The 26,350-nt window shown below is 43.9% G+C and overlaps 1 protein-coding gene across 1 annotated transcript; it reads left to right on the forward strand.

Moving 5' to 3' along the window:
• Positions 1-571: 571 nt before the first annotated feature.
• On the forward strand, positions 572-24,825 carry MYOM3 (myomesin 3; the record flags this gene model as incomplete). The annotated part of the gene is made up of 36 exons (XM_080632340.1): positions 572-678; positions 828-902; positions 1,575-1,734; positions 1,962-2,119; positions 3,246-3,341; positions 3,960-4,048; positions 6,954-6,998; positions 7,219-7,359; positions 7,666-7,827; positions 8,108-8,249; positions 8,342-8,541; positions 8,851-8,904; positions 9,236-9,363; positions 9,949-10,132; positions 10,796-10,970; positions 11,585-11,706; positions 12,360-12,547; positions 12,712-12,838; positions 13,152-13,330; positions 13,407-13,521; positions 13,766-13,922; positions 14,296-14,405; positions 14,885-14,929; positions 15,047-15,183; positions 16,758-16,902; positions 18,021-18,080; positions 18,911-18,978; positions 19,237-19,347; positions 20,215-20,302; positions 21,353-21,391; positions 21,904-22,009; positions 22,773-22,936; positions 23,561-23,597; positions 23,712-23,734; positions 23,825-23,880; positions 24,526-24,825. The coding sequence occupies 36 exons, from the start codon at positions 572-574 to the stop codon at positions 24,823-24,825; spliced, it is 4,293 nt and encodes a 1,430-aa protein (XP_080488466.1).
• Positions 24,826-26,350: the final 1,525 nt, after the last annotated feature.

Below are 26,350 nucleotides of genomic sequence, written 5' to 3' on the forward strand. Positions count from 1 at the left end.
ATAGTGTTTGCAGACTGAAGATCTGCTTATTTTCTAAACTCCTCCTCCATACCTCACCATCTGGTGTTCCTTATTTTGTCCCTAACCTGTGTCCCTCCAATCCCTCCTCATCCGTCTGCAAGCTATATTGGGGCTCTGATCTAATGGAACTCCCTGGGAGAATATCCACCAGATTTAGAGCATAACATCAGTCCCGGGAAAACAAACCTACCTACAGAATGCTGACTGCTCACTGCTGTGGTACAGCTTTAGCTGCCTTTGGAGACTTACTGACTTCTTCTTTCTCCATCTGATTCCATTTTTCCCAGTAGGATCTCGAAACAAACCCCTTTCACAGTCTGAATGCCACAAGACATTATCTCATGAACTTTTGTTCACAGCCCTTGAACATCAGAGCAAAGCAAGGACTTTGGATAACCTGAAGAGATTCTGTTAAGGTGTCTTATTTGAAAACCACTTTTTTAAAAAAAAAAACACTTATTTTTTAAAAAACCCACTTCTTTAAAAACCAATAGGATAAGAATATGTCTTATTCTATTCCAGCAAGAATATTCATTTCTGACTTCCCAGCATGGGAACCCGAACCTTCTTCCACCAGAGAGAGGAGGAGCACAAGGAGGAGAGGCAACACAGCCTGCAGATGACCTCCACCACTAGGAAGAAAAAGTTCAAAACCAGGTGAGCCCCAGAGCTGGGGACAGGCCGAGAGAGCCGGGTCCAGCAGGATGCTCTGTCCCCCACACTGAGCATTCCGACCTGTTGAACTGTGAGTTTATGAGATTGTGGAACCTTGTCTGGATTCTTTTACATGTGTCTGCTTCTGGAAGTGAGGAAGAGGAGACTTTCAGCCCTTCAGAGTTATCGATAGCAGCTGCCCTTGCCTTGACCTCCGAAATCCCACCGTAAGTCCGAAATCAGCACTCCCATATAGCCGTTATACACACCATCACATACATATGTATATATATTTCCAACTCGTTTTGTTCAGGTTCAACCAAGGGGCTCTTCCTTTAAAAAGAAAACCACCCAACTTCAACTACAATGCAGGAAATGAAATTGCAGCACCCTGGTACCTGTGACAATGAGCACTACTGCCCTGCTCACAAGTGAGGGTGTAAGAGAAAGCAGATTTTATAGGCATAAATGGAAAATAGAGTCAGATTACTAACTTAATGGTAACAGATGGAACTCCCTTTCTTTCCCAGAAAAGCAGGGCCTTGGCAATGACCCTGTTGCCCATCCTTCTGTCATGGCTGAACAACCCCAGTAGTTAGCAACATCCTTCCTCCCTTTAATCCTTCTCCCAGTGCCCTGCCTGGGATTGAAAGGGGTCAAATAGTGGGACCCCTTCTTCTGCCACTAAAGCACTGTTTCTCAAGGCAAAACTGCTGCTTGCTATGAGGCACACTGGCCGGGTGTTCTTACTCACACCACGTGCAAGCTGCTGTTTCTGTCCTTAACACTTATTCTGATGTAACCAAAAATATGTGCTGCGAAACAAGAAGCAAAAAGAGCAAAGCAAGATAAAAAGCATTACCCTAACTTCTGTTGGCTTTTACCATCCTGTGTTCCAGGGATTACAAGATAAGAAGAGAAGCTGACATCCTAGAGCTAGAACAGAGGGGACAAAAGAGAATTCGGTTTGGGAATGACATGGAGAAGCTGGAAAAGGAGGTTATTTGGAACTGCAGACTGCTGCGTGTGAGAGCTGACCGGAAGGCCCTTCGGAGGAAGGTCAGATCAGTCATCTCCATTCTAGCAGAAATACCAAGACAAAGTAGAATTCTGGAGAGGATCCTAAACCTGATCAGGTGTTGGGACAACCTCAAAACCATTAGCAATAGGGACAAGGCCTGACACTCCTGTACTGAAGCACTATCACACATGTCCCTTTTGTAAGAGACTCTGTCATTATTGCCTTTATTTGTAAATGAGTCCGTGTCACTATTGCCTTGTCACAGGCTGTAGAAAAGGCTCGTATGGAGAAGGAATACATTGAGCTGCGCTCGGGGCGAGCACCGATGTTCTGGATCCCGCTCAGAGTCCACACTGTCTGGGAGAGGATGGAGGTGACGCTGGCATGCACGGTCCTGGCTTCCCCCCCGCCGCAGGTTACGTGGTACGTCAGCCCCAGCCGTAACTCCTGCTGCTACTCAGTGTCTGTGTGTGTCTGGGGAAGCAGGCAGGGGACTAACAGCTCTGTGTGTCCTGCTAGGAGGAGGAAGGGAGAGCTTCAGAAACCACAGAAAACACTTCAGTTCTCCAGTCCCACTGTTAGGACCAATAAAGGCATGAAGCATTCAGTGAGCTGCAGAGGCAGTGAAAAGTCCCACGGGGCTCCTTCTGGGATGGGGCTGATATTCATGTAGATTTTCCTGCTTGTCTGGGTGCTGACCTCCAGCCTGAGTGCAAACTTGGGATTTAAGTCTGAGAAACCAGAACTTATTGCCAGCACTAAACCACTGCACACATACACACCACCAAGGGGTGTGTGTGTATTCTTTGGCTACCGTGGATACCATGCAAGTTGTGGCACTAAACTGCTACTGCCTCTACAATTTGTAAAATACAAAGCAATTCTTTCGTTTACTCAGCTCTGCGTATTTCCCAGACCACAGGAGAGGAAGTGAGATGTACTGCGCCTGACTGCAGCATTTACCATTAATAAAAGAGGGACGGAAACAAATGAAAGATCAGCTCCAAAACAATTTGCAAAGTGTTTTCGGATCCGTTTGTTGGAGCAATTAACCATTCCTCCCATGGAAGGTTTGAAGTATGCAAACATTTGGATTACTAATGACTTCGTAGGCAGCTAACTCTGCTATAGTCAGAGCTCCTGACGTCCTCTGTCCTTCCAGAGCAACCTCTTTGGTTTATTCAAAAAGCAAAGAGAGTATGAACCTCCCACAGATCCCCAGTGGGGACAGAAAAGCAAGAGCCATCTGCTCCAACTCCCTCGCACATGCTGCAGTGCAGGGAGCGTACACTGGGGAGGAAGCACCAACGCGAAGCTGCCACCACAGCCTGCAGCAGCCCTGGGGAAGGGGCACGGGCAGGCGGGGGGGTTCTGGTTACTTGCAAGGCTCTGCTCAACTGACATGGGAGACCCCGTGAGAGGGAATGGTGTCTGCTCCTCTTCCCTGTTGTGCCTCTGTTGTGCTTGACATGGTTAATTTCAGAATAAAGCGTGGGGGTTCCCAGTGCATTTCCCTGCCTCTCAGCAGGGCTCCTTTGTGCTCACACAGGTACAAGAATGGAGTGCGCATTGATCCTCGCCTGGCCCCAGCAGGAAAATACAAGATAAAAAACAAGTTTGGGATGCTGACCCTGCACATCAGCAGGTAACGTGTGTGCTCCTGTCTGAGTTGGTTTTTCAGTTTAATAAGACCTTCTCTCCCTAAAGCCCCACTTTGTGTATGCTAAATAGAAAAACATCCTTCTCTGGAGCTTGACCTGCTTGACTGCAGTGTGCTGGAGCCAAACCTCTGCCATCAGGAAGCAATCTCAGCAGCAGTTCATGAGGCTTAAAATATCTGACAAAACATGCAAAGCCTCTTTGCCTTTGCTCCTCTTTCTAGGCATGGCCAAAATGTCCTCATTCAGGGTAAGGCCATGCCCATTGAGAGCATTTCATGAGCACACGTACCACTGCGATTTAGCATCTATGTAAATGATAGTTCAGATCTGCAAATTATACATGTGCTAAAGACACATTCATGTCTTTAACAGGTCTTTTGCCTGTTCTTCACTTGAGATGCTTTTATTCTGGGTACCAAGAGGAAAAATTGGCCACAAGTATAAGAAATCATTGTAATCAAAGAAAACAGCAGCTTCTTGCTAAAAAGCCAGTTTCTCCTTCTGACTTCTGGGATTAAAGGGGTGCTGTGACAAATTCAAGGTCACAAGGCTGAACAATAACTGAAAGCTAAAAAGGAGGGGAAATGTTGGGGTTTTTTCAGATGCTCCATGGAAGATTCTGCTGAATACAGCGTTGAAGTTAAGAATCAGTATGGCGAGGCTTATTCCTTTGCTACGGTGCTCGTCAGGAGTAAGTAGAAGATGTCCCTTTGGTTTTAAACTTTCAGATTCTTTAGATTCTTAGAACTATTTTCAATGCTATACATTGTATCATAGGAACATACAAGAACCCTGGAAAAAAACAGAGACAGAAGTGAGCACTCTGTTAATAGGAGAGAACTCTCAGCTGCTGGTGAGGAGAAAGCACAACCAGCCAATATAATCCTTAGCTACCACTAACTGGCATGTATGTGGCTGACACAACGGCTCCTCTTTCTCAGTCGCTTCTGGACTGAGGCAAAATCTTTCAGATTCCATGAGGACACAGCTGTCCTTATGTGCTGAAACTGTACTAAAGTTAGGTACTTACTTCCTCTGAACCGGTACGAATCAGCCGTAAGTTAAACATGTAACAGGCTCAGAGTCTGCTGCATTTCTAATGACAGGCATGTGGCTTCAGAGGGACATTGCAGTGAGATGGTGCACAGAATACTGTATTTCTCTCTCAAATCAATAACTACCAAGAGCAAATACAAGATCTTCTTCTTTGATCTCTGCTGTTCTTAAAATAACTGGTGTAGACTGATAGATGCACATTCTGCACAAGCCAAATCCAGACATATGGTGAAGGAAGTAAACTACCAGTACTTCAAAAGGGAAGTTATATCTAGTGTTAAGAAATATGCAGTGCAGTCTCATAGGATAATAGTTTTGGTGTTCACATTTCATATATATATATCTATATGCATATATATAAAAAATAACAGTATTGTCATAAAAAGCCTGAACAGAATAGACTGACAGAACTGCAGAGAACTAAATGCTTCCATGGGACTGACCGAGTCCAGGGAGTAATTCAAGTGGTAACAAATGACAAGGAAGGGAACAGGTTTGCTTCAGATCTTACTGGTCATGAAGAGATGGGTTTCTTTGACTGACTGAACTGCAAAGCCAGCTTGAACTATCTCTTCAGACAGAAGGGGTCTTCTTTGGTTTAGACAGTATTTTTATTGTTAGTGCTTTAATATATTCTTGGCTCTGTCATGGGTTATGTTATTCTGACACTTATTCTTTGCATGAATGCCATTTGGGGATACACACGTGTACAGAAGAATGTGGCTCCAGAATTGATCCAAAGTGTGTTGTTTATGGCAGCTTCCAGATCCTTTAATTAAACAGTGTCAGATTCAGCATATCTGGAAATATGCTGCACGCATTTACCAATTGCAAACAGACGTGAATGGCCCAGAAAACCTTCAGCTGCAAGTCTGCCCAGGTTCCTCTTCCCCTTACCCTAAGGCAGAAACGCAGCAAAAGCCACCAGCCGTGCAACACTTCACTGCTGTAAAGGTTCTTATGGTATATCCAGGCCTCAGGAATGGAGCCTTTGCCATAAATCACAGGCGGCTGTTTCAACAATAAAATCCATAGCAATCATGAGAGAGTCCTCCCAATTCCAGTCAGAATCTTTAGGGTCAGAGCAGGCTGATGATAAGAGTAAGGGCTGTGATGTGTCCCACAGAACCTTGGAGGGGGCTGTTCTCTTCACCTCTCATGCCTGACTGAACTGCCCTGCATCAGCCTGACCCACATTTCAAACCCCTTGCAAACACTGCTCCTTGCGCCTGCAGGTGAGAGGCCTGCACTGCTCCTTCTGCCTTGACCCTGCCTGATGCCACCCCAGTAACATGAGTCTTCCTTTTGCTATTTGCATTTAACATTCTGAAAATAGAGACTACACCAAGGCCTTAATCCTGCCTCCACTGGAAACATTCCTTATTCCCCTAGGCAGGCTGATGGCATCTCTCTTCCCAGCCCCATGCTGTCTGGAATACCCTTGATGCCAGGGGAGGGTCTCTGGGATCTGTGATTCCTGCAGCAGCAGCTCACCTGCCCTAAAGGCATTGCCGAGGGTCTCACAGGACCCGGAATGAGGCTGCACTCCACTTCTCATGCTTCTATTTCTTTCCTCTTCAGCTGTTAACACTCAGTCCTCACCTTTGCTTATGAGTGAGCTCTGCTACTGCCAAGCTCCGCTCACTGAAAAAAAGAGACATTATTTTATGTATGTTTCTTGAGGCTTATAAGCCTTAATTTAGATAAGAAAGGGAAGTATCTCAATTGCACCCTGTGTTAAGTGCATCACTTCTTAGATTTCAGCTCCAAACAATTCATTTAGTGCTGTCGTGAGCAGTGCTCACAAGCTAGATCAGTGCAGCACTCAGGTATGCTGCCTCCAAAGAACCCACGGCTGTTGAAGCAAGTGATTTGGTAGGAAGCACACTTCCCTCAGCTCCAGGAGTTACCTCAATGCCTCAGGACAGATAGCCTTTATTTCAGTTAAAGCTTCAAGTCCCAGTCACTTGTAGTCTTCAAGACTCCCACATCATCCCCTGGGAACGCTGCTTAAGCCCAGGGGTTTGGCCAAATCCCACTTCCAGTAATGTTTATGACCCCTTTTCTGTGCTGTGTCAATGAGTCCCTGTCCTGCTCAGCCTCCAAACAGGGACATCATCGAGGCACTGCAGTTATGGGTGATCCTATGGGACACTACCATACCAGTACACTCATGCCAGAAGCTGCAGCTCCCTGTACGCAGGCTTTGATCCAGCAAAATATCCCCAGAGCAGCTTACCAAGGCAGAAGCCCAACTGAAAACCCTCCCTCAGCTCTCAGTAACTCATGAGCATTAACAGCAGTACTGCTTACACTCGCATCATACGGACCATTTCCTGGGGAGCTGCATCCTCAGTTGTTTGTGACAGTCATCAGCTGTCAAATGAACGCATGTGTTACCCCATGACGACACTCTGAAGGTTCACAGTAGGAGCTGGTTTGAGGGAAAAGCCCAGTTTGCTGAGTATCATTGTATGGTTTTGAGGGGAAGATAAACACTGGCAGGAGATTTGCTGAATGTGTTTTCCCTTGTCTTACAGAGTATTACGGAAAGGAGTCAGGATTTGATTCAGAAATATACAGAAGTGAGTAAATTATTGCTGTTGTTAGTATTTCTTTGCTTTTTATAGCCTGAAGCAATTTGATTCTTTTTGAAGCTGAGCTATAGCTTTTTCTATTGGCCTGACTGCACATGAGAGGTGCAAGGCTTAGGTGCCACTCTAAATACATGGTAATAAAAACACTACAAGGAGGAAGGTTCTCAGAAGTCTCTTTATCATCCTGACTTCTGTTCTTATTTCACAGGATCCCTTATGGCCAGAGAGGCAGATTTTGCTTTTCCACTGAAACCCTTATTTGCAAGGGAAAAGGAGCCTTTCACCCTCTCCTGTTACTTCTCCTCTGATTTACCTGAACACCAGCGAAACATTACCTGGTTCAGAGATGGTTTGTATGCAACAACGTTTATATCCATTGCCCTATATGAATAGCTTTTACTCACTAATTCATCGGAAGCCTTCACTGGACTGCAAGCTCTTCAGGGCAAGAACCATGCTTTTTGCTCTGTATTTGTGCACAAAGGGAGCAGAGAGGCATAGCAACAAAGTAGGGTCAGAGTCCACGGCTATAACTCAGAGGCACAATAATAATATCAGGAGTGTTTTACAGCTCCCTCGTCTTGCTGGGTGGTTTTTTGTGCCCTCGAACCACCCGGTGCTGGGGGAGTCCTTCACCCCTTCTCGTGCTTCACAGGAGAGTTGCTGCAGAACTCTGAATGCCGGGAACTAAAGTACCAAGATCGGGAGGCTTCTCTGACCGTGGCATGTGCTCACAAAGAAGATGAAGGATTCTACACTATCCACGTGCCCTCGCTGGATGGATATAAAGAGCAGACCACTTATGTGTTTGTTAGAGGTACAAGGATTCTATCTTACTTAGAACAAAAGCTCCTTTCCTACTAGCTTGGCACAAAGGAATTCACAACCTCACACACAAGAAGGTATCTCCCAGTTTTGTGCATGGATACAGTTATTAAAATGTCCAAATCTTATTTTCAGTAGTGACTGAGGCATCAGAAAATATGACTTGTTTTATGGGATGTAAGCCCTTAGGCACTTAAAATTCAGCTACTGAATGAAAATTTGGGTGCAGAGAAGAAAATAACCCTAAGCGCTGTCCCTTCGTGTTTCCACAGATGCTGCAGCAGAAACAGCTGGGGCACCCGGGTCCCCACTCAATGTGAAATGCCATGATGTCCATAAAGACTGCTTGACCCTCTCCTGGGTGGCACCCAGTGATCATGGAGGAAGTCCAGTCCTGGGATACTATATTGAAAGGTCGGTATGGTCATCACCTTTGAGCAAGAAAAGCTCATGATGGTGTTGTGGAAAACCCATGCAGGAAGCCCATGGGCTGTGTTTCACCTCAGGTGTGTTGCTGGGTCAGAGGATTGGGTCCCATGCAATGAGAAGCCTGTGAAGACCTGCAGACACCCTGTCTTGGGCCTTGCTGAAGGACAGACATACCAGTTCCGCATAAAGGCTGTCAATAAACAGGGCGTAAGTCATCCTTCAAAACCCAGTGATCCAGTTACAACATATGACCCCAGCAAGGACAAGAGAGTGACAGGTTTGTACTGAAACCAGGGAAATGCGCTCCTTAAGTACAGTGTGAGGCTGCAGGTATAACTGAACGGGGATTGCCCAGGTTCGCCCCATGCTCACAAACATCACTGCGGTGCTGCCACACTGAACCCACCTCAGTGCGCCTGGGAACAGGATATATAAATACCCATTATGACATTTCACTGCATGTGTAATGAAATGGATATAACCATGTGTAGTGAAGTGACACAGTCCTGGGCTCTGCCTCTTCTGACAAACCCCAAGCATCTCCTCTTGGGAGCTAACATTGACATTAACGTGTTTGATGTTACAGTTATTCAGTATGACGAAGGCCGGACGATAGAAATCCTGAAGGATGACCTGGAAGGTAAGTTCAGATCTCTCCTGAGACATTCTCTCAGAGAGGAATGATTGTTCTACAGTCATGAGGTCCATAATAACCTGACCCTGGAGAAAACGCACTTAGGAAAACAGATACATGAAACATCATTGTAAGGGGTGCAAGGATCAGAACCTGTCCTAAACAGCGCAGCCTTTTATAATAATCTTGGTTTGCCCCTATGTCCCCAAAGGGTTGAAGACTCCTCCTTTATATTGAAGAATCTTATTTTATAGTGGGAAAACATAACCCATTGTAAAAGAACTCTTTGTTCCTACAAGGCTCTAACTAAAGTAAAGCCTATTCTGTCTTCCCACAGGACATATTAAAGTTCCCTTGCCACCCACCAATGTTCATGCAAGTGAGGTCAGAGAAGATTATGTGGCTTTGGCCTGGGACGAACCAGATCCAAGAGGCAAAGAGCCACTGCAATATTATGTGGAAAAGGTAAGAAAATAACATCACATAGGAGGGAACCTGCAGAACAGAATCACTTTTTTCTGAGGTCTGTAGCACAGGCAAGGCTGTTCCTGGGTTGTAATCAGAGAACTACAGCCTCACAAATGGCTTGCTCAGCCCCTCTGCAGCTCCACAAGTGCACTTGGGCTATGATCCACACTCCTAACACCAATTCAAGTAGCAATGATTAACAAAGAATAAAGTTTTACACCACAGAACAGTGGTAGAGTTTTACCAGGAAGACTACCGTTAAGTCTTCCTATGTTGCCCATATGGCTCCTAAGTGTGGAAGAGCTGTGCAGAATAGCAAACTGGCTCATTTTCCTGTTCCCCACTCATCCTTTTGCCAGCTAGTTTGTATCTCCTACCCATCTCCTTTCATACATACTCATTTCCCACCTACTGTACCATTTTTGTTGCAGAGGGGATCTCTGTTGCCAAGGAAGGAAAGTTTGGGTTTATCAACAACAAATACATCATTCAGTAGTTTTCTTAAACTACTTTCCTGTAAAGATCAGCTCTGTTAGGAGGGTTTTAAGCTGGAGTTGTAAATCATCACCTTTCTCGTTACAGTCGCTTGTAGGCAGCAACTCCTGGCAAATGGTTAATCTGGACATGCCAGCTAATGCCCCAAGATTTGCACTCTTTGATCTTGTTAAAGGAAAATCATACTGCTTCCGTGTGCGATCTGTGAACAAGTATGGACTCAGTGAGCCATCCCTGCCCAGCGAGCCTGTCACTGCTGGAGCAAAACTGGGTAATTGTGTCATTAGTGTGCTCTACACTGCTGATACAGAAAAGGAGAGGTACTCTGAAAGTAACGCGTGGGTTCCCGCTCCCCCCCCTTTCCACTAAACCTCATGCTATATGATTACACAGCAGTGGCTTTGATACCAGGAAATCTCTCAAAGCCTTAAATCCTTGTTTAATTGCTTTGCAGTTGGTCAGTGCAGTGTAAATCTAAGCAAGCAATGATGGGGAATTACATTTAATAAAATAAGAAACAGTGCAAGCCTGTGTTTAATCCGTGTCTGCTTCCAGCTCTGTGTAAGAGGTGTCAGGGACCGGGGTGGGAGGGAATGATGCAGCTGTGGAGGCAGCTTGGCCTGTTCCTGTTTCACAGCAGAGTTAACCAGAGTTACTATATGAGTGTCGTTTCTCCTCCACCTCAGAGCAGGCTGAGCAGGTGTAATGCAGGAATCAGTGGGCTGTACAGGAGAGGAATATGAGATACAGCAAACCCAAACACAAAAATACAGGCTGTAGACTGGGATGATGCCTGTGGTATTTGCTCTGATTTGAAAATGGTGCTCTGGAAAAGGTCAATAAATCAAACAGGCCAACTCACTCATGGTTTTTTGGTTTCATTTATAAATTTTAACCCCCCTATCTTTCTCTGTGCTTTTTTTTTCCTTTTTAGCTCCTCTGCCTCCACCATCCCAGGTTTTAGCTTTCAGAGACACCAAGACATCTGTTCTTCTGCAGTGGGATAAGCTAAAGGATGGTCTGGAGCCCCTTGGCTACTACATATACTGTCGGGAGACGGGGACAGAAGAATGGCAAACTGTCAATAATAAGCCTGTGACATGCAACGAGTGAGTTCACCTATTACACCCCATTGGGAGCAGACAGGGTGCCAGCCTGGCTTCTTCTCCTTATGGCTGGAGTCATATTTCAGCTAAAAAAAGAACTTTCTCTGCACACACAGAGGCTTGCACGCCCCCAGCCACCATGGCCTCTGTTAGCGTGAACTCATGCTCACAGTCTCACTTCTACATCCAAAGCCAGACTGACAGCAAAGTCTGTGTCCATCTTCAGAGACTTGGACTCTGCAGAGGGTGGATGGACCTTGTGGCACCAGCAGAACCACATCCCAGTTTTCTGCTTGCTTTCCCATAGAGTGAGTTGCTATCACTCACACTTAGGATGGAGAATTCCTCTCTAGCTGAGGGGTGGACAGAGCAAGCAGAAAAAGTCCATTAAAAATTCCTATTTATTCTACTGACAGCATCAGCCAACTCAGGCAGAGGGATACCTCTCAGTCTGATTTACTGATGCCATTTTATGTGACACAGTGCACTTTAATGTGGAATGGCAAGTAACGGTTTTGTCAGTAACAATGCCTCACTGAAATGCCTTGCTGTTTATTCAAGACTGTTTACCTGTGCTCTGAACAGTCAAACACTAACAGATTCATTTCCTCTCCCAGATTCACCGTTCCTGGGCTGCAGCCTGGAAAAGAGTACGTCTTCTGTGTGAAGTCTGTCAGTGAGGCAGGACTCAGTGAAAGCTCACCAGAAACAGATCCCATCGTTGTACGGCCAGCTATTGGTAAGTACTAACATCCATGTGTGCCTACACACCGAAATGCAATCCCTCAAACATGGATCTACAAGCAGAGCTATTATTACACAGAATGGTAATGTTGAGCAGGTAAGTGAAGCATCAGGGAACTGAGTTTCTTGCAACCTGCAGCTTCTGCCATGGATTGCACTCACCAAAGAAGGGCAGTTCATCACCATTTGGCTTAGCAGTGTGTTACATCCTCAGGATTTGGCACTAGTACAAGTGACCACAGTAAGTGCTCAGTTGTGCTGGTATCTGAAACCAGCACGGTGAATTCCTTTGGAGCAGTTGCCAAACCCTGCCAAACACATGAGCCAGCATCTAACCCTCCATCTTCTCCACTTTATCAACCCTCTGCTTCCTGTTTTCTGGCAGACAAACCATAAAGCAACATGCAAGAAACATCCTGAGACACATCTGTGACTTCTGCTGTGACTTCCAAATAAGAATCTGGTCATTTTCAGATACCTTTACACTGCAAAAGTGGTTTTAGGGGGCCTTAACACAAACAGAATCACATCTGGAATGAGCAGAGATGTCCTCAGCCCAGTTCATCCCAAACCTACACCTCTTCTCCCAATCCCTAGATCCCAAACCTGCACTGAATAGCCTGTCATCTCTCTCCCTTTGCTGTGCAGCTTGTCCATCAGCACCACACGGGTTTGTTCTCCTGCACTGCGGGAAGACCAACATGACCATTGCCTGGAAGCCCCCGAAGCGCAAGGGAGGAGCAAAGATCCTGGGTTATTTCCTAGATCAGCACGATACAGCTGAACTGGACTGGCATGAAGTCAACATTCAGCCCACTCCTCAACGAGTTTACACGGTATTCACTTAAGATATAACAGTGGCCTTTAAGCACAGTGGGAAATGCAGCTGTAACAAGGGTTGAGGGGGTTTTCCTCTAGTCTAGAGCTCTCCTCCTCCCCTCATGAGATGACAACCACGCAGGGCTGTGCTAATAATGTGTTTGCACTTCTGAACCCAAAGGTGAGCAACCTTGAGGAAGGTCATCTGTACCAATTCCGTGCCTCTGCTGTGAACATGGCTGGTGTAGGGGAAGTATCTGAACCCAGCGACTCATTCAAATGTGAGGAATGGACAATGCGAGAACCAGGTACCTCTCCTGCAAAAACAGACATGAAAATATTATGGGGTGTACCAGTTATGTCCTCACTCTCCCCTGAATGCAAGGGACTTCTGAAAACTATAGGTCTGTACAAGAGCGCTCCCAGCACAGAAAGCACACACACTTACAGGGGAAGTTCCGATTCAGAAGCAGGGTATTATTTATGCACAGAAAGCATCTCCCGTGGAACCGCTACTCTCTTGTTATCATAAACCTCTGCTTTCTGATCTCAAACTCAAACAAAATGCAGGCGGTTGCATTTTTAATGTCACCGCTTGACAGCCTGCCTTTCTTTGAACAGGGCCCCCTTATGATGTGCAGTGCTTTGAAGTAAGAGATTCATTCTTGCAGCTCCGCTGGGAAGCTCCACTGTACACAGGAGCCTCTCCAGTCACGGGCTACTATGTGGACATGTGTGAAGCAGGGTCAGAGGATTGGAAACAACTGAATAAGCAACCCATAGCCACCACCCATATGAAGGTATGTACATTTGCTTAGTATCTACGTGTCACTTCTTGTTTAGTCTTATGATAATTCCCATCATTGTTTCCTGCAGGTTTCAGATCTGGAGACAGGGAAATGCTACATTTTCCGAGTAAGAGCACAGAACAAAGCTGGAATTGGACCCCCTTCGCTCCCCTCAGACCCTGTGGTGGCTAAAACCAAACCTGGTATAAAACTAAAAGTGGTGAGATTGTGCGAGTTTGTAAATACTATGATGATTCCAGTAAAAACCTGCTTTATGAAACATCGGCTTCATGTTTCATAGCAAGAATGAACCTCAGACAAAATGAACATTACAAATCAAACTGCCCATATTAATTCACTCGAGCTGTACACTCTAGCTAGATGACCAGAAGCTAAGCCCTGATCCGTTTTGGTAAGGAATATCTTGTGGGTTTTTTGCTTATACAGGCACAAATGAAATTGAACTTGGGGTCGATGAAGAGGGTTTCATTTATATGGCTTTTGAAGCTCCTGAAAAGAATGACTCCTCTGAATTTATCTGGACAAAGGACTATGAAGGACCACCAGATGCTGACAGGGTTCAGATGGAAGAGAAAGGCAATAAGTGAGTATATAACATACCCTTAAGAAAACTAACTGCCAAGAACATACTAACACTGAGAAAAAGGAGAAGCCAAATGTTTCTCTCTCCTCCCAGCATTCAGCCAAAATACATAAACACTATTGAACTGCATATCTCTGACCCTGATCTCAACTCTGGTGTCCATGAAACAGGACATTCAGCACAACCTCCAGGTCACAGAAGGGAAGCATCAGCCATCACATTGCTGATGTGTTTGTCTTGCTCCTCAGTGTCATATACAAATGACAACAAGCACTATATTCAGTGTTCCGGGTGTACTAAATGTGTTGCATTCTGTTCCAGGATGATTGCTGAGGAAATTGTAATTTTTATTGTTATTATTTTTATTCCTAAGATCCAAGCTTATACTGAAAGAGCCATCAGAAAAGGACCTGGGCATATATTCCGTGGAGGTCACGGATGTGGATGATGATATCTCGGCCAGCCGAACTTTAACAAAAGAAGGTAAAAACTAACAAATGAAAAGAGCAAAGATCTGATGGGCCATAATTTTCTAATATTAGATGTCGAGAGGAAGGTTTCTTGTAGAGGAATAGTAAGTGACTGACATCACTTAGTGATAGTGGCATCATTGGAAAGATGTTTCCCATTCCTTGAAGGCTCAAGGGCAGTTTCTTTTACAGTCCCTTGAGAAAGATTCCATGCTGCTGGACGGTTGTTTTTCCATCACAGTTCAGATTTCACACACAGATACACTATCACAGTGATTTAAAACTTCTGTGCTTTCTGAACTGATCCAACCAACCTTTTATTCAGACATAACTAAGAATCTTTCAGAACTTTTTCTAGTCTTCCCTGCTACTGAATGTTTTGTACTTACCTTCTTCTTGACATAAATAAAGCTAATGAGCAAATTACATAAATCGATACAATGCATTTGGCTTGGCCTGGTTGTACTAATCTTGTTATTCTTTGCATTTCAGATCTGGACAAGCTATTGAAACGCAGCCATGAAATCAGGAACCCACGTAAGCTGAACCAGGAAGAAGCCACTCCCATAAGGACAGACTGGTGTGACCAAATGGCTGAGCCAAATCCTGGGCTTTGCCTGTGAATTCCCTTCCATGGTTCTCTCTGTTTTCCAGTGATCAAACTGATATCTGGATGGAACATCGATGTCCTGGAGAAAGGAGAAGTGCGGCTGTGGCTGGAGGTTGAAAAGCTGTCACCAAATGCAGAGCTGCGTTTAATCTTCAACGACAAGGAGCTCACAAGTACTCCGGTATGTTCTGATTGTCTGTAATTCTGACTGACTCCCGCCATGCTGAACAGGGAGGTAGAGCAAATGGGTACATCCCCAGTTCCCTTAATTCCCATCAGATACTTTGATGGGTGGTTTTGGAAGAGCTTGGTTTGCCACTGTGCATAAACAGAAAGCCAAGTGTGTGATTCTAGCTGCCTAGTCCTAGCATCAAGCAAGGCTGCAGCACTGACACTGTTAGTGCAGTGTTCCTCAATGCTAAGGCCAGCAAAACCTTTGTCAATAGCACTCAGAGAACATCCCCTCCCTACCCTGCTTCCCTGGTATCCACCCCCTCCCTAGAGGCTGCCTCTGGCAATCCTGCCCTTTTCATTTTCTGACCACAAACCTCAGCCATGTGTAATTCATCTGACACCACAAATGCACCCGTGCTGGTCAGAGCCTTGTCTTGGATGAACAAACTCATTTCAGTGGGTGCTAAAGAAACACCATCTCTCACAATGAAGCAGAGTATCTGCTTTACCAAGCAAAGCTGCAGCTTCCACCCTCTCTGCTTGAACTGAACACGGATAAATCTCCTGAGTTCCAAAAGCAGACAAAAGTGATTTGTCAGTCTGAGGCCCTGGAAATAGCACTCCTCATGTGTCACAGCGCACCCAACCTTCCAATACATTTTAAAAATTGTCCGAGCCTCTCCCTTGTTTTCCCATATCAAGTTAATATTGTAAGATTTAAAAAGCATTTGGAATGACAGAACCAGAGGGGAGAACAGTTGAGAATGAAGAGCAGTATAAATCATTCTCCTGTGGTTAAACACAGTGGAGCACTGCCAAGACAACAAACAGAGCAGATGCAACAAAGGGATGGGACAAGGCCAAGGGATTTCAGAGCTGTTAGTGCCACTTTGGTTTTTTAGAGCAATGGGGAGCAAGTTTATTGAAGGCTTTATCTATTCTAAGAACTGTCTTTTCTATACTGGAGGACTGACACGGCTATGCACAATCACAAGGTATTTGTTGAGCTCTTTGTAACAATAATATTTGCTCAGAGAAAACAAGGCAGTGAGCCTTTATGGCAGGGCAAGGCCTTGATATTTGTGCTCAAGCATCTGGCAGGTTTCAGGGTGTATGTATAAAGGGTTCAACAGTGCTTACACGATGTCAAAAGGGTGGCAATATTACTCATCATTGCCCAAATATGCAGTTAAATGCCACAGACATGTAACTAAGTGCAACGCTTCCATTATACCAAAAATCATACAGATTCTGGTAAGCTGAGAAGCCTGTAGTATCCAACAAGGAAGAACATATTGTGCAATGTGGTTTTAACAGAAACTTTCTCCCAGAGAAAAGTTCTGCTGTGAGCAATTGCACTCTACCCCTATACATGACCAAATAGGAGATGAACCTCAGAACAGAGAACATCAGAGTGCTTCACCACTTCTCTAAGATGAGGATATGTATACATAAGGATATGTATACAAAGGGACTGTAATGCCTGAGTGTTGAAGAAGCTGCTAGGCCAGGATCTGACCTCAGAACAGCTCTGCTGTGGAAACACTATTCAGTTTCTCCTATTTCCTTTGTTTTACACAGACACATAAAATAAACTTTGTCAAAGGGAAAGGTCTCGTGGAACTGATAATCCAGAACTTCTGTGATGATGATAAAGGGTTGTACACAGCCCAGCTGCAAGACGGAAAAGCTAAAAATCAATTCACCCTCGTTCTTGTGGATGAAAGTAAGTGGAAATTCAGGATCAAATATAGCCTGCCATGCTCAGTGGAAACTTTTCTAGGCACTTAAGGCCCTGAAGTATTTCTGACTCTTATAATGGCACACTGAGAATGGGGAGAACAAGTGTTTATTTTAGCATGCATTTGACGTCCAGGAATCATGTGAGAAATTACCTGAATTTCTCTTTAACATAAATTGAAGTTTTTGGTCTTATAAATAGGGTCGTTATGATAAAAATGGTCTGTTAAAGAAAACATCCAGAGGAATGCTCAGTTATTTTTCCAAATGTTTTACATCTTATCTTGCTAGGGCAAACTGTACCTTGGTAATAAACTCTATGACATGTTATTACCTGTACTCATTTATCACAGGACACAGGTTGAATATTCCGTGTATTTAACAGCTGGTTAATTGCATTGAACTGAATGCAATGAAGAAACCAGTGTCCACTGTACTCAAGGAGTCCAAGCACCAAAGCAAGCTGAACACAAAGCAGGCAGGGTCCTTGTATATGCTGGTACAAAGAGCCCTTTTTAAATTCATTAAAACCAGAAAGTAACAAGATTCTCATTCAAATACTTCCCCATAAAGTGTTTCTTTTCAGTTCTTGCAAACAGTTTGCTTTCAAGTGACCTTCTAAAGCTTCCAAACTTTTTGAATGGAAAGTATCTATAAAATGTCAAATCTACTTGAGTCGCTTTACAGCTGGTGGAGAGCAAGCAACAGTTTTAGAGGGATTCAGCACATGCTAAGTTCAGGATATAAAATAAGTTTGATGAATTGTGCTCTAAAAGTGCCAATTTTCCTTTCCTGACAATGAAGGAAGGAGAGATGGTCTAAAGCAGAGGTAAATTCTGTGCTCTCTGTGCCTTTTGTGTTTCTTACTTTTTAAACATTTTAATTTCAGGGTTTCTAGCCTACTTTCTGTATGGCCAAAACTCCTGTTTCGCTTGCTAAATGCAGGGGCTCTCAGTGGGGATCAGGGGCAGCTCATGCACTGGAGATGTCCTATGGCCAAATACCACAGCTCTCAGGATAATACGTTTCACGATTACAAGTTTCTAAAGTGTTACACTGAGAAATAGTGGGAGTTGTTAACTCTGACCACTGCTGTTCTCACAGGTTTTGATAAAGTTGCAGAGGAGGTTGATGCAAAACGAAGACAATGGAAGAAGAAGCAGGGTAAGATGAACTGAAGGTTGGCAGAACCTGAACAACTCCACTGAGTGCTCTAAATACTTTGACATCTTTTTTAAAGTGTATTATTGAAGCTGATTAACACATTAGGATAAGATTGCTCATTTTAAGATAGTCTGCCCAGATCTTAAAAACCAAAATGATGTATACAAACCATGTGGGCCACGATCCTCAGTATACAGCTTCCCCAGCAGTGCTGGAAGGCTGATCATTTTTGAACTCTGGAAACTGTCCTCTGTGAATATATACCATGGAATTCAGATCCACTCATTTGCCTTGTAGAAAACAGGATTCTGTAGAATGCATTCCACTTCCATTTTATCCCCCATCTTATATCCAGGAATAAGGAAGTTTATAAAACTATTTCAGAAAAAAAATCCTACAGCTGGAAAGGTGATCCCCTTCCAGCAGGGATAAAAACAGTCACTTAATAACAACTGTGGTACCAGACTACAGGTCCAGTTTCCTGTCTTCAGAGATGTTTAGTGTAAGCAGCTTTTCTATTCTATTGGGATTCCCCTGGGAAACGCCTGTCAACTCCTATACTGACTTGATGCAAAGTCAAAAGGACTGCTTAGGCAGCATCGTTAACTACACTGTGAGCCAGGATTCCTCAAAGACGCGTTACCTGCGGACATTAAACCCCAGCAAGGCTTGCATGCTCTAACTGCGGTGGCCACTGCATCCAACGCTGCTGTGTGAAGCATTCCCGACACGCGGCACCGCGGGGACCCACCGCTAGATGGGAGCATCTCCGCAGGTAACCCTGAGGAGCAGTGGAAAACCACTGGAAAGACATCGGCTTTCTTTTACAGGCCCACATTTCATTGAGAACTTGAAATGGAAGGTCACCGAGAACTGCGAAGTACTCCTGACGTGCAAGGTACTGCAGACGCTGAACTGCTTTAACGTTAAATTTTAGATGTGAATTTTAAGGGAAGGTTATGAAGAGTGCCCATCCAAATGCTAATCTGCAGACAAATGAAAGTTAAGAGAGAGAAAACCTATGTTAATAGAGAAGGAAGTTTCTAAGATTCTGGAGCAATCCTCTAATGCAAGTGATGCTTCACGTCAGGAGATCCAGACAGTCACAAATAAAATGTGTTCGGGACACTGACTTGTAAATGTTGACTTCAAACAGGCAGCAAACCTGAGCAAGGACACCAGCTTCCAGTGGTTCTTCAATAAGAAAGCACGAGCAGGTGGCACGTTTGATCCCCAGACTGGGATAGGAACACTTTGCATTAAAAAGGTAAAAACCACAAAACAACTCAAAGGCTTTGGTGATCACATGAAAATGTGAAAAATACATATTCCATGTGTCGTTTGGGCAGTGCTACATGAAAGAAACTGAGCAAATGCTGAGAAAAGCACAGAAGAATAAACCATTTTAAATTATAGTCAGATAGATCTGAATTGGAAATAAGATGGTTTTAACAGGTTCTAATCTTAACTCTGCTCCAGAGAAGACACAGCTGAGGAAAGGAGCTGGATGGTACAGTCAGTTTTAGTGCAATCTCTGTGTGGCTCAATGTGAATCTTGTTTGGGGTTGATTTTTCATCTTGATTTCAAACAGCCACATCACCTATAGCAAACAAGTAGCTTAATGTATGTGAACGGAGAATCTGCTCACGTGAGTCTGACAGCCAGCAGGACACCACAGGCTGGAAGTCAAGTGCATTGGCAAAGCCACACGAGGCAAATTCAGCATCACCAGTTCCAGATGTACCTCACGCCACCGCGGGCAGCCACAACTGAGGGCAAAAACTGAGACAGACTCCCCTTAACTGACACCATCTTGGCTCATAATGAACCAGAGCCCCCTCCCACCCTTCAAAGGAGGTTCTGGGGCAAAATGCCTTTTTTTGCACTCATTTCTGACCAGTCCAGCCAAATTCATTGGGAGGGAAAAAGAAAATCTCAGTTTCTTCCCCTTTTCCAAATCCTGCCCTATTTCAATGATACGTGAAATTTCTGGTGGGGTTTTGGGTGTGGGTTTGGTTTCGGGTTTGGGGGGGGTAATTTGGAAGGGGGGTGTTTTGGGGTTTTCTGGGGGGAGGAGGCAGGGGTTGGGTTTTGTTTTAGTAATTATGCCATATGTACATATGTATTTGCTAGATAACCAAAGCAGATGAGGGCCAATACAAAGCAGTTGTTTCAGATGACCGAGGAGAGGACTACACCCAACTTGATCTCACAAAAGGAGGTAAAAGAAGCTTGTACAAGACAATCATACACATTCACACCCTGCCTGGGATTCAGCTGGAATTTAAAATCTAATTTCATAGCTTTCTACCACACTGTTACTTACCATAGTACCTACATGCTGTTATAGGGGCTAAAACTGCCTTAAAAGTTACTGGTGAAATTTAAAGAGTTTCCTGATTTACTACACTGTATGTGTGTGTGTGTGCTGAACAGTTTCGAAATCACCAGTATTTCACTTGTGATTGGAGTCATAAAATGCACTGTGTAAACCAGCCTCTTATTCTGGAAGTTACACAGAGTCCAGTGAACAGAACAACAGTTTCCTTTGTATGTGACCTCAGGGGTTTTTTGCATATCCGCCCATACTGTACTTCATTTGATATTCCACAGAGAGCTTTTCCCTCCTGGAAGTTCAGCCACTCCTCCAAAGCACCAGGAGCACAAACTTCCACTCAACATCCCCCACAAGTGAAAGAAATTCTGGTCTGAATTCTGACAGCAGAACCGTAGCTAGAGACAACATCCAGTGGAGAAACAACCACATGTTACCGCAGATTCCTGCTGCACTTCTCAGTGCGCAGAATCTGCTCTGGAAATTGAAGCATAACTACACAGTTCTGATACCCCAATGCCATTTACACACGTTGGAATTTACCAAGCTATTAAACGCGTTATACATTCTGCCAAGCACCAGTCAGTAATGTTGCAGTCACTTCAACTCAGCATCAATCACAAGATTCTGCTTTCCAAGACTAAATCTTACCCTGATTCTTACCCTTGAATCTCTCACTTGAATCCGATACATAAATCTGCTTTTTGCAAGGCAGTCTGTTGAGTGGTAAGGAAAAGAGAAGCATCTAAATTTAGTACGAAATGCCCAGCATCTAAAAATGAGACTGTGGCAAAAAAACTTAGTAAGTTTTGTCACAGAAAAAGACAACAAGTAGCTACTAGATATAATACATCCTAAACATAACTAAGTTGGTAGATCAGATGTGATCTGCTAAATACTAAACTTGTAGACACTTAAATCTTTATGTCTTTGCAGCATTTGAAGACCTTCTCAAGGAGCTGTGCAGGATCAGTGGTATGTCACTTACTCACCAGCTGACACAGTAATAGTGGAAAGGGAAATGATGGGGTGTCACTATCAGAGCCAACTGCTCAGGAGCTGTCCTGGGCTTGGATCGGGTACACCACCACCCACTTCCCATGGCTGTAGTGTTAGAAGTACCTTTGAACTGTCAAGGAGAGTGGTCAGTAAATAAACCCAGGGACATAAGCCCCTCTGCACTTACAAATTAATTCTGTGAGCTTTATGTGCTACCACCTGCTCCTCATCACATCACTTGTGATGTGAATTTGGCCAAGTTGTACTATTTCCATCTACAAGATGCATGTTCCAGACCCAAATCTCTAGAAGGGATGCTGCTAAAAGATCCAGGGTCTCCAAGAGGTAGACTACCATCCTACTTTCATCTATTCACATTCTCCAGAGAGAAATGTTAACAGGTTGCTTGGGATTTTGTTTGCCTAGCATGTAAAATTGTGCATTCTTCAGCATCCTCCTCAACTGCAGTCTTGCAATTACACTCCTAGCTCTTTCTGCTACACCTCTCAAAATTCAGCCTACTGCAGAAGGCATCAAAATCTACACAGATGTGAAGTACTACACAGACTACATGAAAACAACCTGGTATCACAAGTAAGTTCCCAAATGCCATGCTGCTGCTTGTAACTGGTTATCATCAAAATTAAACACGCTGGGCCTGAGCCAGTAGCTGAAGGCAATGGCAGATATGTCTGAGCAAGCGCTGAAAATCACAATTCGCTCTGTATCCTGAAACACATCTGAGAATTCCAAACTAAGCAGTCATGTTATTTTTATCTTAGCATTGCAGAAGTGATCAGCTTTCCTAGAATAATAATGACGCATTACAATGCAATACTGCTCACTTACAGCCACCTTAGGTACAGACAGGAAAAGGAGTTGGTTTGTTTCAACTTCGTTATTTCTACTACTTTGCACTTCCCAAAACTAGTTTGTATAACAAATATTCCCAAACATTATAAAACACTTTTCAAACACTCCCTAATTTAGCCTCATGATGTCTTCATAGAGGAGTGGTCTTTTATTAAATACCACCTACACATGTATATAAGGAGGCCAATTTTTAGTAATGTTTAATGGCTAAACGCTTACAAACACTCAACATTTAATCCTATTTAATCTCTTAAATCAGAACTAAGAGGTCTTTTGTAGAGTTTGCAGAGCTTTGGCAAAGTGCCTAAAAGCAAAGCTAGGTGCCCCAGGAGGTTTTCGAAAGTGACTGAGTATGTAACTCTCCATGAAATTAACCCTGAGATCCTGACTCCCACTGTAACCAGAATAGCTCTAAACCCAGCTAGTGCTCTAATTCATACAGCTCTGCTCGATACTACTGAAATTATATCACTTGTTTACCTAGGGAGAAAAAACTGGAAAGCCGTGACAGGCTGAAAGCTGGGAGCACAATGAACCAGGTCTGGCTTCACATACTGGACCCTACAGATGCAGATAAGGGAAAATACACCCTGGAGTTATTTGATGGGAACAACTCTCACAAACTGTCAACTGACTTGTCTGGACAAGGTAAGGGGAGTCAAAGAACACTGCCACAGGAATGAGGTTCACCTGAGCTGCCTGCCAAGATCCCTTCACATCATGGGCAGCTCCATATGAGAGCTGGAGCCACAGCTCCACACCAGCACACTCTGAAACTGGGTTAAGGACAATGAAGGGCCCGCAGAAGTCAGAGCAAGCACGGGGAGCAGAGAAGCGTGCAGCACGAATGAGCAGAAGCGCAGCCTTTTGGGAGCCTTGCTGCCATAGCATTAGGCATTCCCAGGTATAGGATGAGTGGGGGAGCAGCTGCTCCTGGATGTGTCCAGTTCCTCCACAGGCCAACACAGCACATGGGTGGCATCTTGGAACAGAGTGTGTGGCTTCAGGCTGATAAAGGTTTCGCCAGACTGCTCAAAGTTGAGGTTTTTCCTCCTCTGAACTTCCCTTTGGAAAGGGAGTACCCAATCCCCCTTATTTCAGTAGTATATACAGTCATATTTCCTTAGGGTAGATACAGATACTGTCTAGATGATAATTACACGTATCTGTGTGCACAAATACCTGTAATTCCAACACTGATGCATTATATTAAATCCATTAAGTCAAATGAAACAAATGGAAACCTTCCCTAAAATCTTTCATTCCTTGCAGCCTTTGAAGACGCCCTGGCTGAGCACAAAAGGCTGAAGTAAGTTCCTGCCTAAATATTTTCACATCTAAATGTATTTTGAGTGTCATATTTTGTATTGAGAATACAACGTCTAATAAATAAAACCCCTACAATTTTGTCTCTCACTTTCAGGGAAGCTGCAATAGCAGAAAAGCGTAAGTAAATTAATTTCCTTTCCCCTGTGAAGCAAAGCCAAGGGGTATGCTGACAAGTAAAACTAAAAGGTCGTATTTGTTCACTCCCAGGTCGTGCCAGGGTTGTTCAAGGTCTGCCAGATGTTGCCACTATCATGGAGGATAAGGTAATATTGGGTAACTGTTCATATAACTGGCCCCTGCACAGGCACAGAAGAATAACTGACAGGGAGAGAACTACTTGTTTTCCCCTCCCATGGGCTCCCAGCAGCTGCTGGCAGTGGGGAGTGGTACCTCCACAATACTTGGGTCAGCCCCTGTGTTGCCAATGGTACTTCCAAACATGCACATGCTTCTGCACATACAGGTGCTCTTTGTGGCACAGAACCTCCCTCTCACAGATTCTGGGTGTCACTGCTTACTAAGTCTGTCTCACTGCCAGATCTCTTCTGTTGTCTTCCCATTCTATAGAATTAGACCAAGGCCTTTTAAATGCTGGACCTGGTTTTCCCATCCATCACATAGCAACTTGCTGCTGGCAATTCTGAGCCACCATGTGCCTAAGTGTCACTGCACAGCATAAGAAAGCTATATAAGGACAGTAGCACAAATATGAGTCAGGCCCAGGGAATTCAAACAGGTTAATCCTGATTGTACTGGAGGATATCAGGAAAAGGAGTGGGCAGTCCCGGAATCTCACCTACTGAAAATCCAACAGACTTGATCTTTATTTTTCTTAATTTCTCTTTAACTGAATTTCCTTGCTCGTTTCTATCTTCATAATCTATTTCTGCTCTCTGTTTTTACAACAGACCCTGTGTTTAACTTGCTGTGTATCTGGAGATCCTTACCCAGAAATCACTTGGTTCAAAAATGAGAAGGTGATTGTCTTCAAAGATCGCTACAAAATGGACGTGAAGGGGACAGTTGTCACAATTACCATCGAGAAAGTCTGCAATGAAGACACAGGAAAATACAGCATCTATGTCAAGAATAAGTACGGTTCTGAAACAGGGCAGGTTACTATCAGTGTCTATAAGCATGGAGAGATACCAATAGGGATGGAAGAAAAGGAAATCACAGGTGGGGCTGTCACAAAAAAGCCTAAATGAATTAGTCAATTGTGAATTTAAAAGGAATTTAAATTAATTTAAATTTAAATCCTTCAGATTCCTTTCAGTATCTCTGCCCTGAAATTCAGGCTCATTTATTTTAGTAATAATGTAGTATTTTGGTAGTTGTTAGAGAACAATTCTCATGGGTTTGTGTGAGTGTGCACACACGTCTCTGTGTACACATGGATGCTCAACTTACAGAGAAATTCTTCCCTAGTAAACCTGTTTGGGCAGTACCAGAGGGTTCATATAGGAGAACCAGGTGTTCAGTGGATGCTTTTTGTATTAAATCACTATGTGTTACTGATTACCTTGTAGCTGACAAATGCTTGTGTGTGTTATTAAACCTATACCCTTGGTGACACCTCAGCACTGTTGTCCAGTACATCCATCCTGAAATCAGTTGGTCCGTGTGTGTATGGGAAGAAAGGAGTTTTCTCAAGTGCACTGCTGAATCCGGGCCTGAAAGCACGCCCCTTTACAAACTTAAGCCCCACGGGAAGAACACAAGGCAGGGACACGCTTGGTTCTTTACAGAGGAATACATTCAGCTTCCATATATACACTCTTACATTAGATTATTCTGGATGTGGAATAAAGTGCGGCCTCTCGACTGCTCTGAAGCCACAGCTACACTCCCAGCCCCACCAGTAAAACCCTGTCAGTGAGTAATAAAAAAGTGATTGCAGTCCTGATACAGCCATCAGGCTAAGCACATTGATTCAGCAAAACAGCACCTTACCTTACTCCACAAACTAGTATAAATTGTCCTCACAATAGCAGTATTTTTCCTGGTTACTTGAGGGATGCTGCTGTCCCAGTATCAATGCAAATGAGCCCAGGAGTCCTCTACAGGGCTACCAATCATTTGAACAAAGGCAGCTACATTTCAGACATTACTTTAGATTAAATGTATATCATTTAATTATTAAATGTAATAGTACTAAAAAGTGAGAGCTTAGCTAATTGCACAGATTTACCTTAAGAGTGAGTAAGAAAAGCAGGCCCTTCTGTCAGTAACATCACTCAGTGGTAAACCAGGTGAACTGTGTCCTGGAGTACTCCAGCATAAACATGCACTTCTAAAACCCACGTGTGTTAAACACCTTCCCTTCCCCCCCAAAAATACAGCTTTGTCCATTATCATCACTTCATTCTTGCTACTCAGGGATTACCATATGGTAATGTAATTATGGAACTGGCTCTTTGTTGTGAATTTTCTTCAAGATTACATAGTGAAAAAAAAAAAAAAAGAAAAGAAGAAGTTGTGAATTTGTAAGTTCAGCATTGGTTTTCTATTTAAATAGAAGAATTGCTGACCGGTATGGAGTAATAAAAGTTAACTTCGAAAGGTCACCTACCCCTAGGATACAGACTCTATTTGAATTAAGCAATATAACTGCAAGGCACAGAATCTAATGAATGTCTTCCAAAATCAACAGTCACGCTTGCCCAGACAGCGAGGAATATCACTCAACAGCTACAATGAGTGAGGAATTTGTGGTGCGATTGGTGAGAAGAA

Source organism: Psittacula echo (genome assembly GCF_963264785.1).
Source record: "Psittacula echo genome assembly, chromosome: 21".
NCBI classification, from domain to species: Eukaryota; Metazoa; Chordata; class Aves; order Psittaciformes; family Psittacidae; genus Psittacula; species Psittacula echo.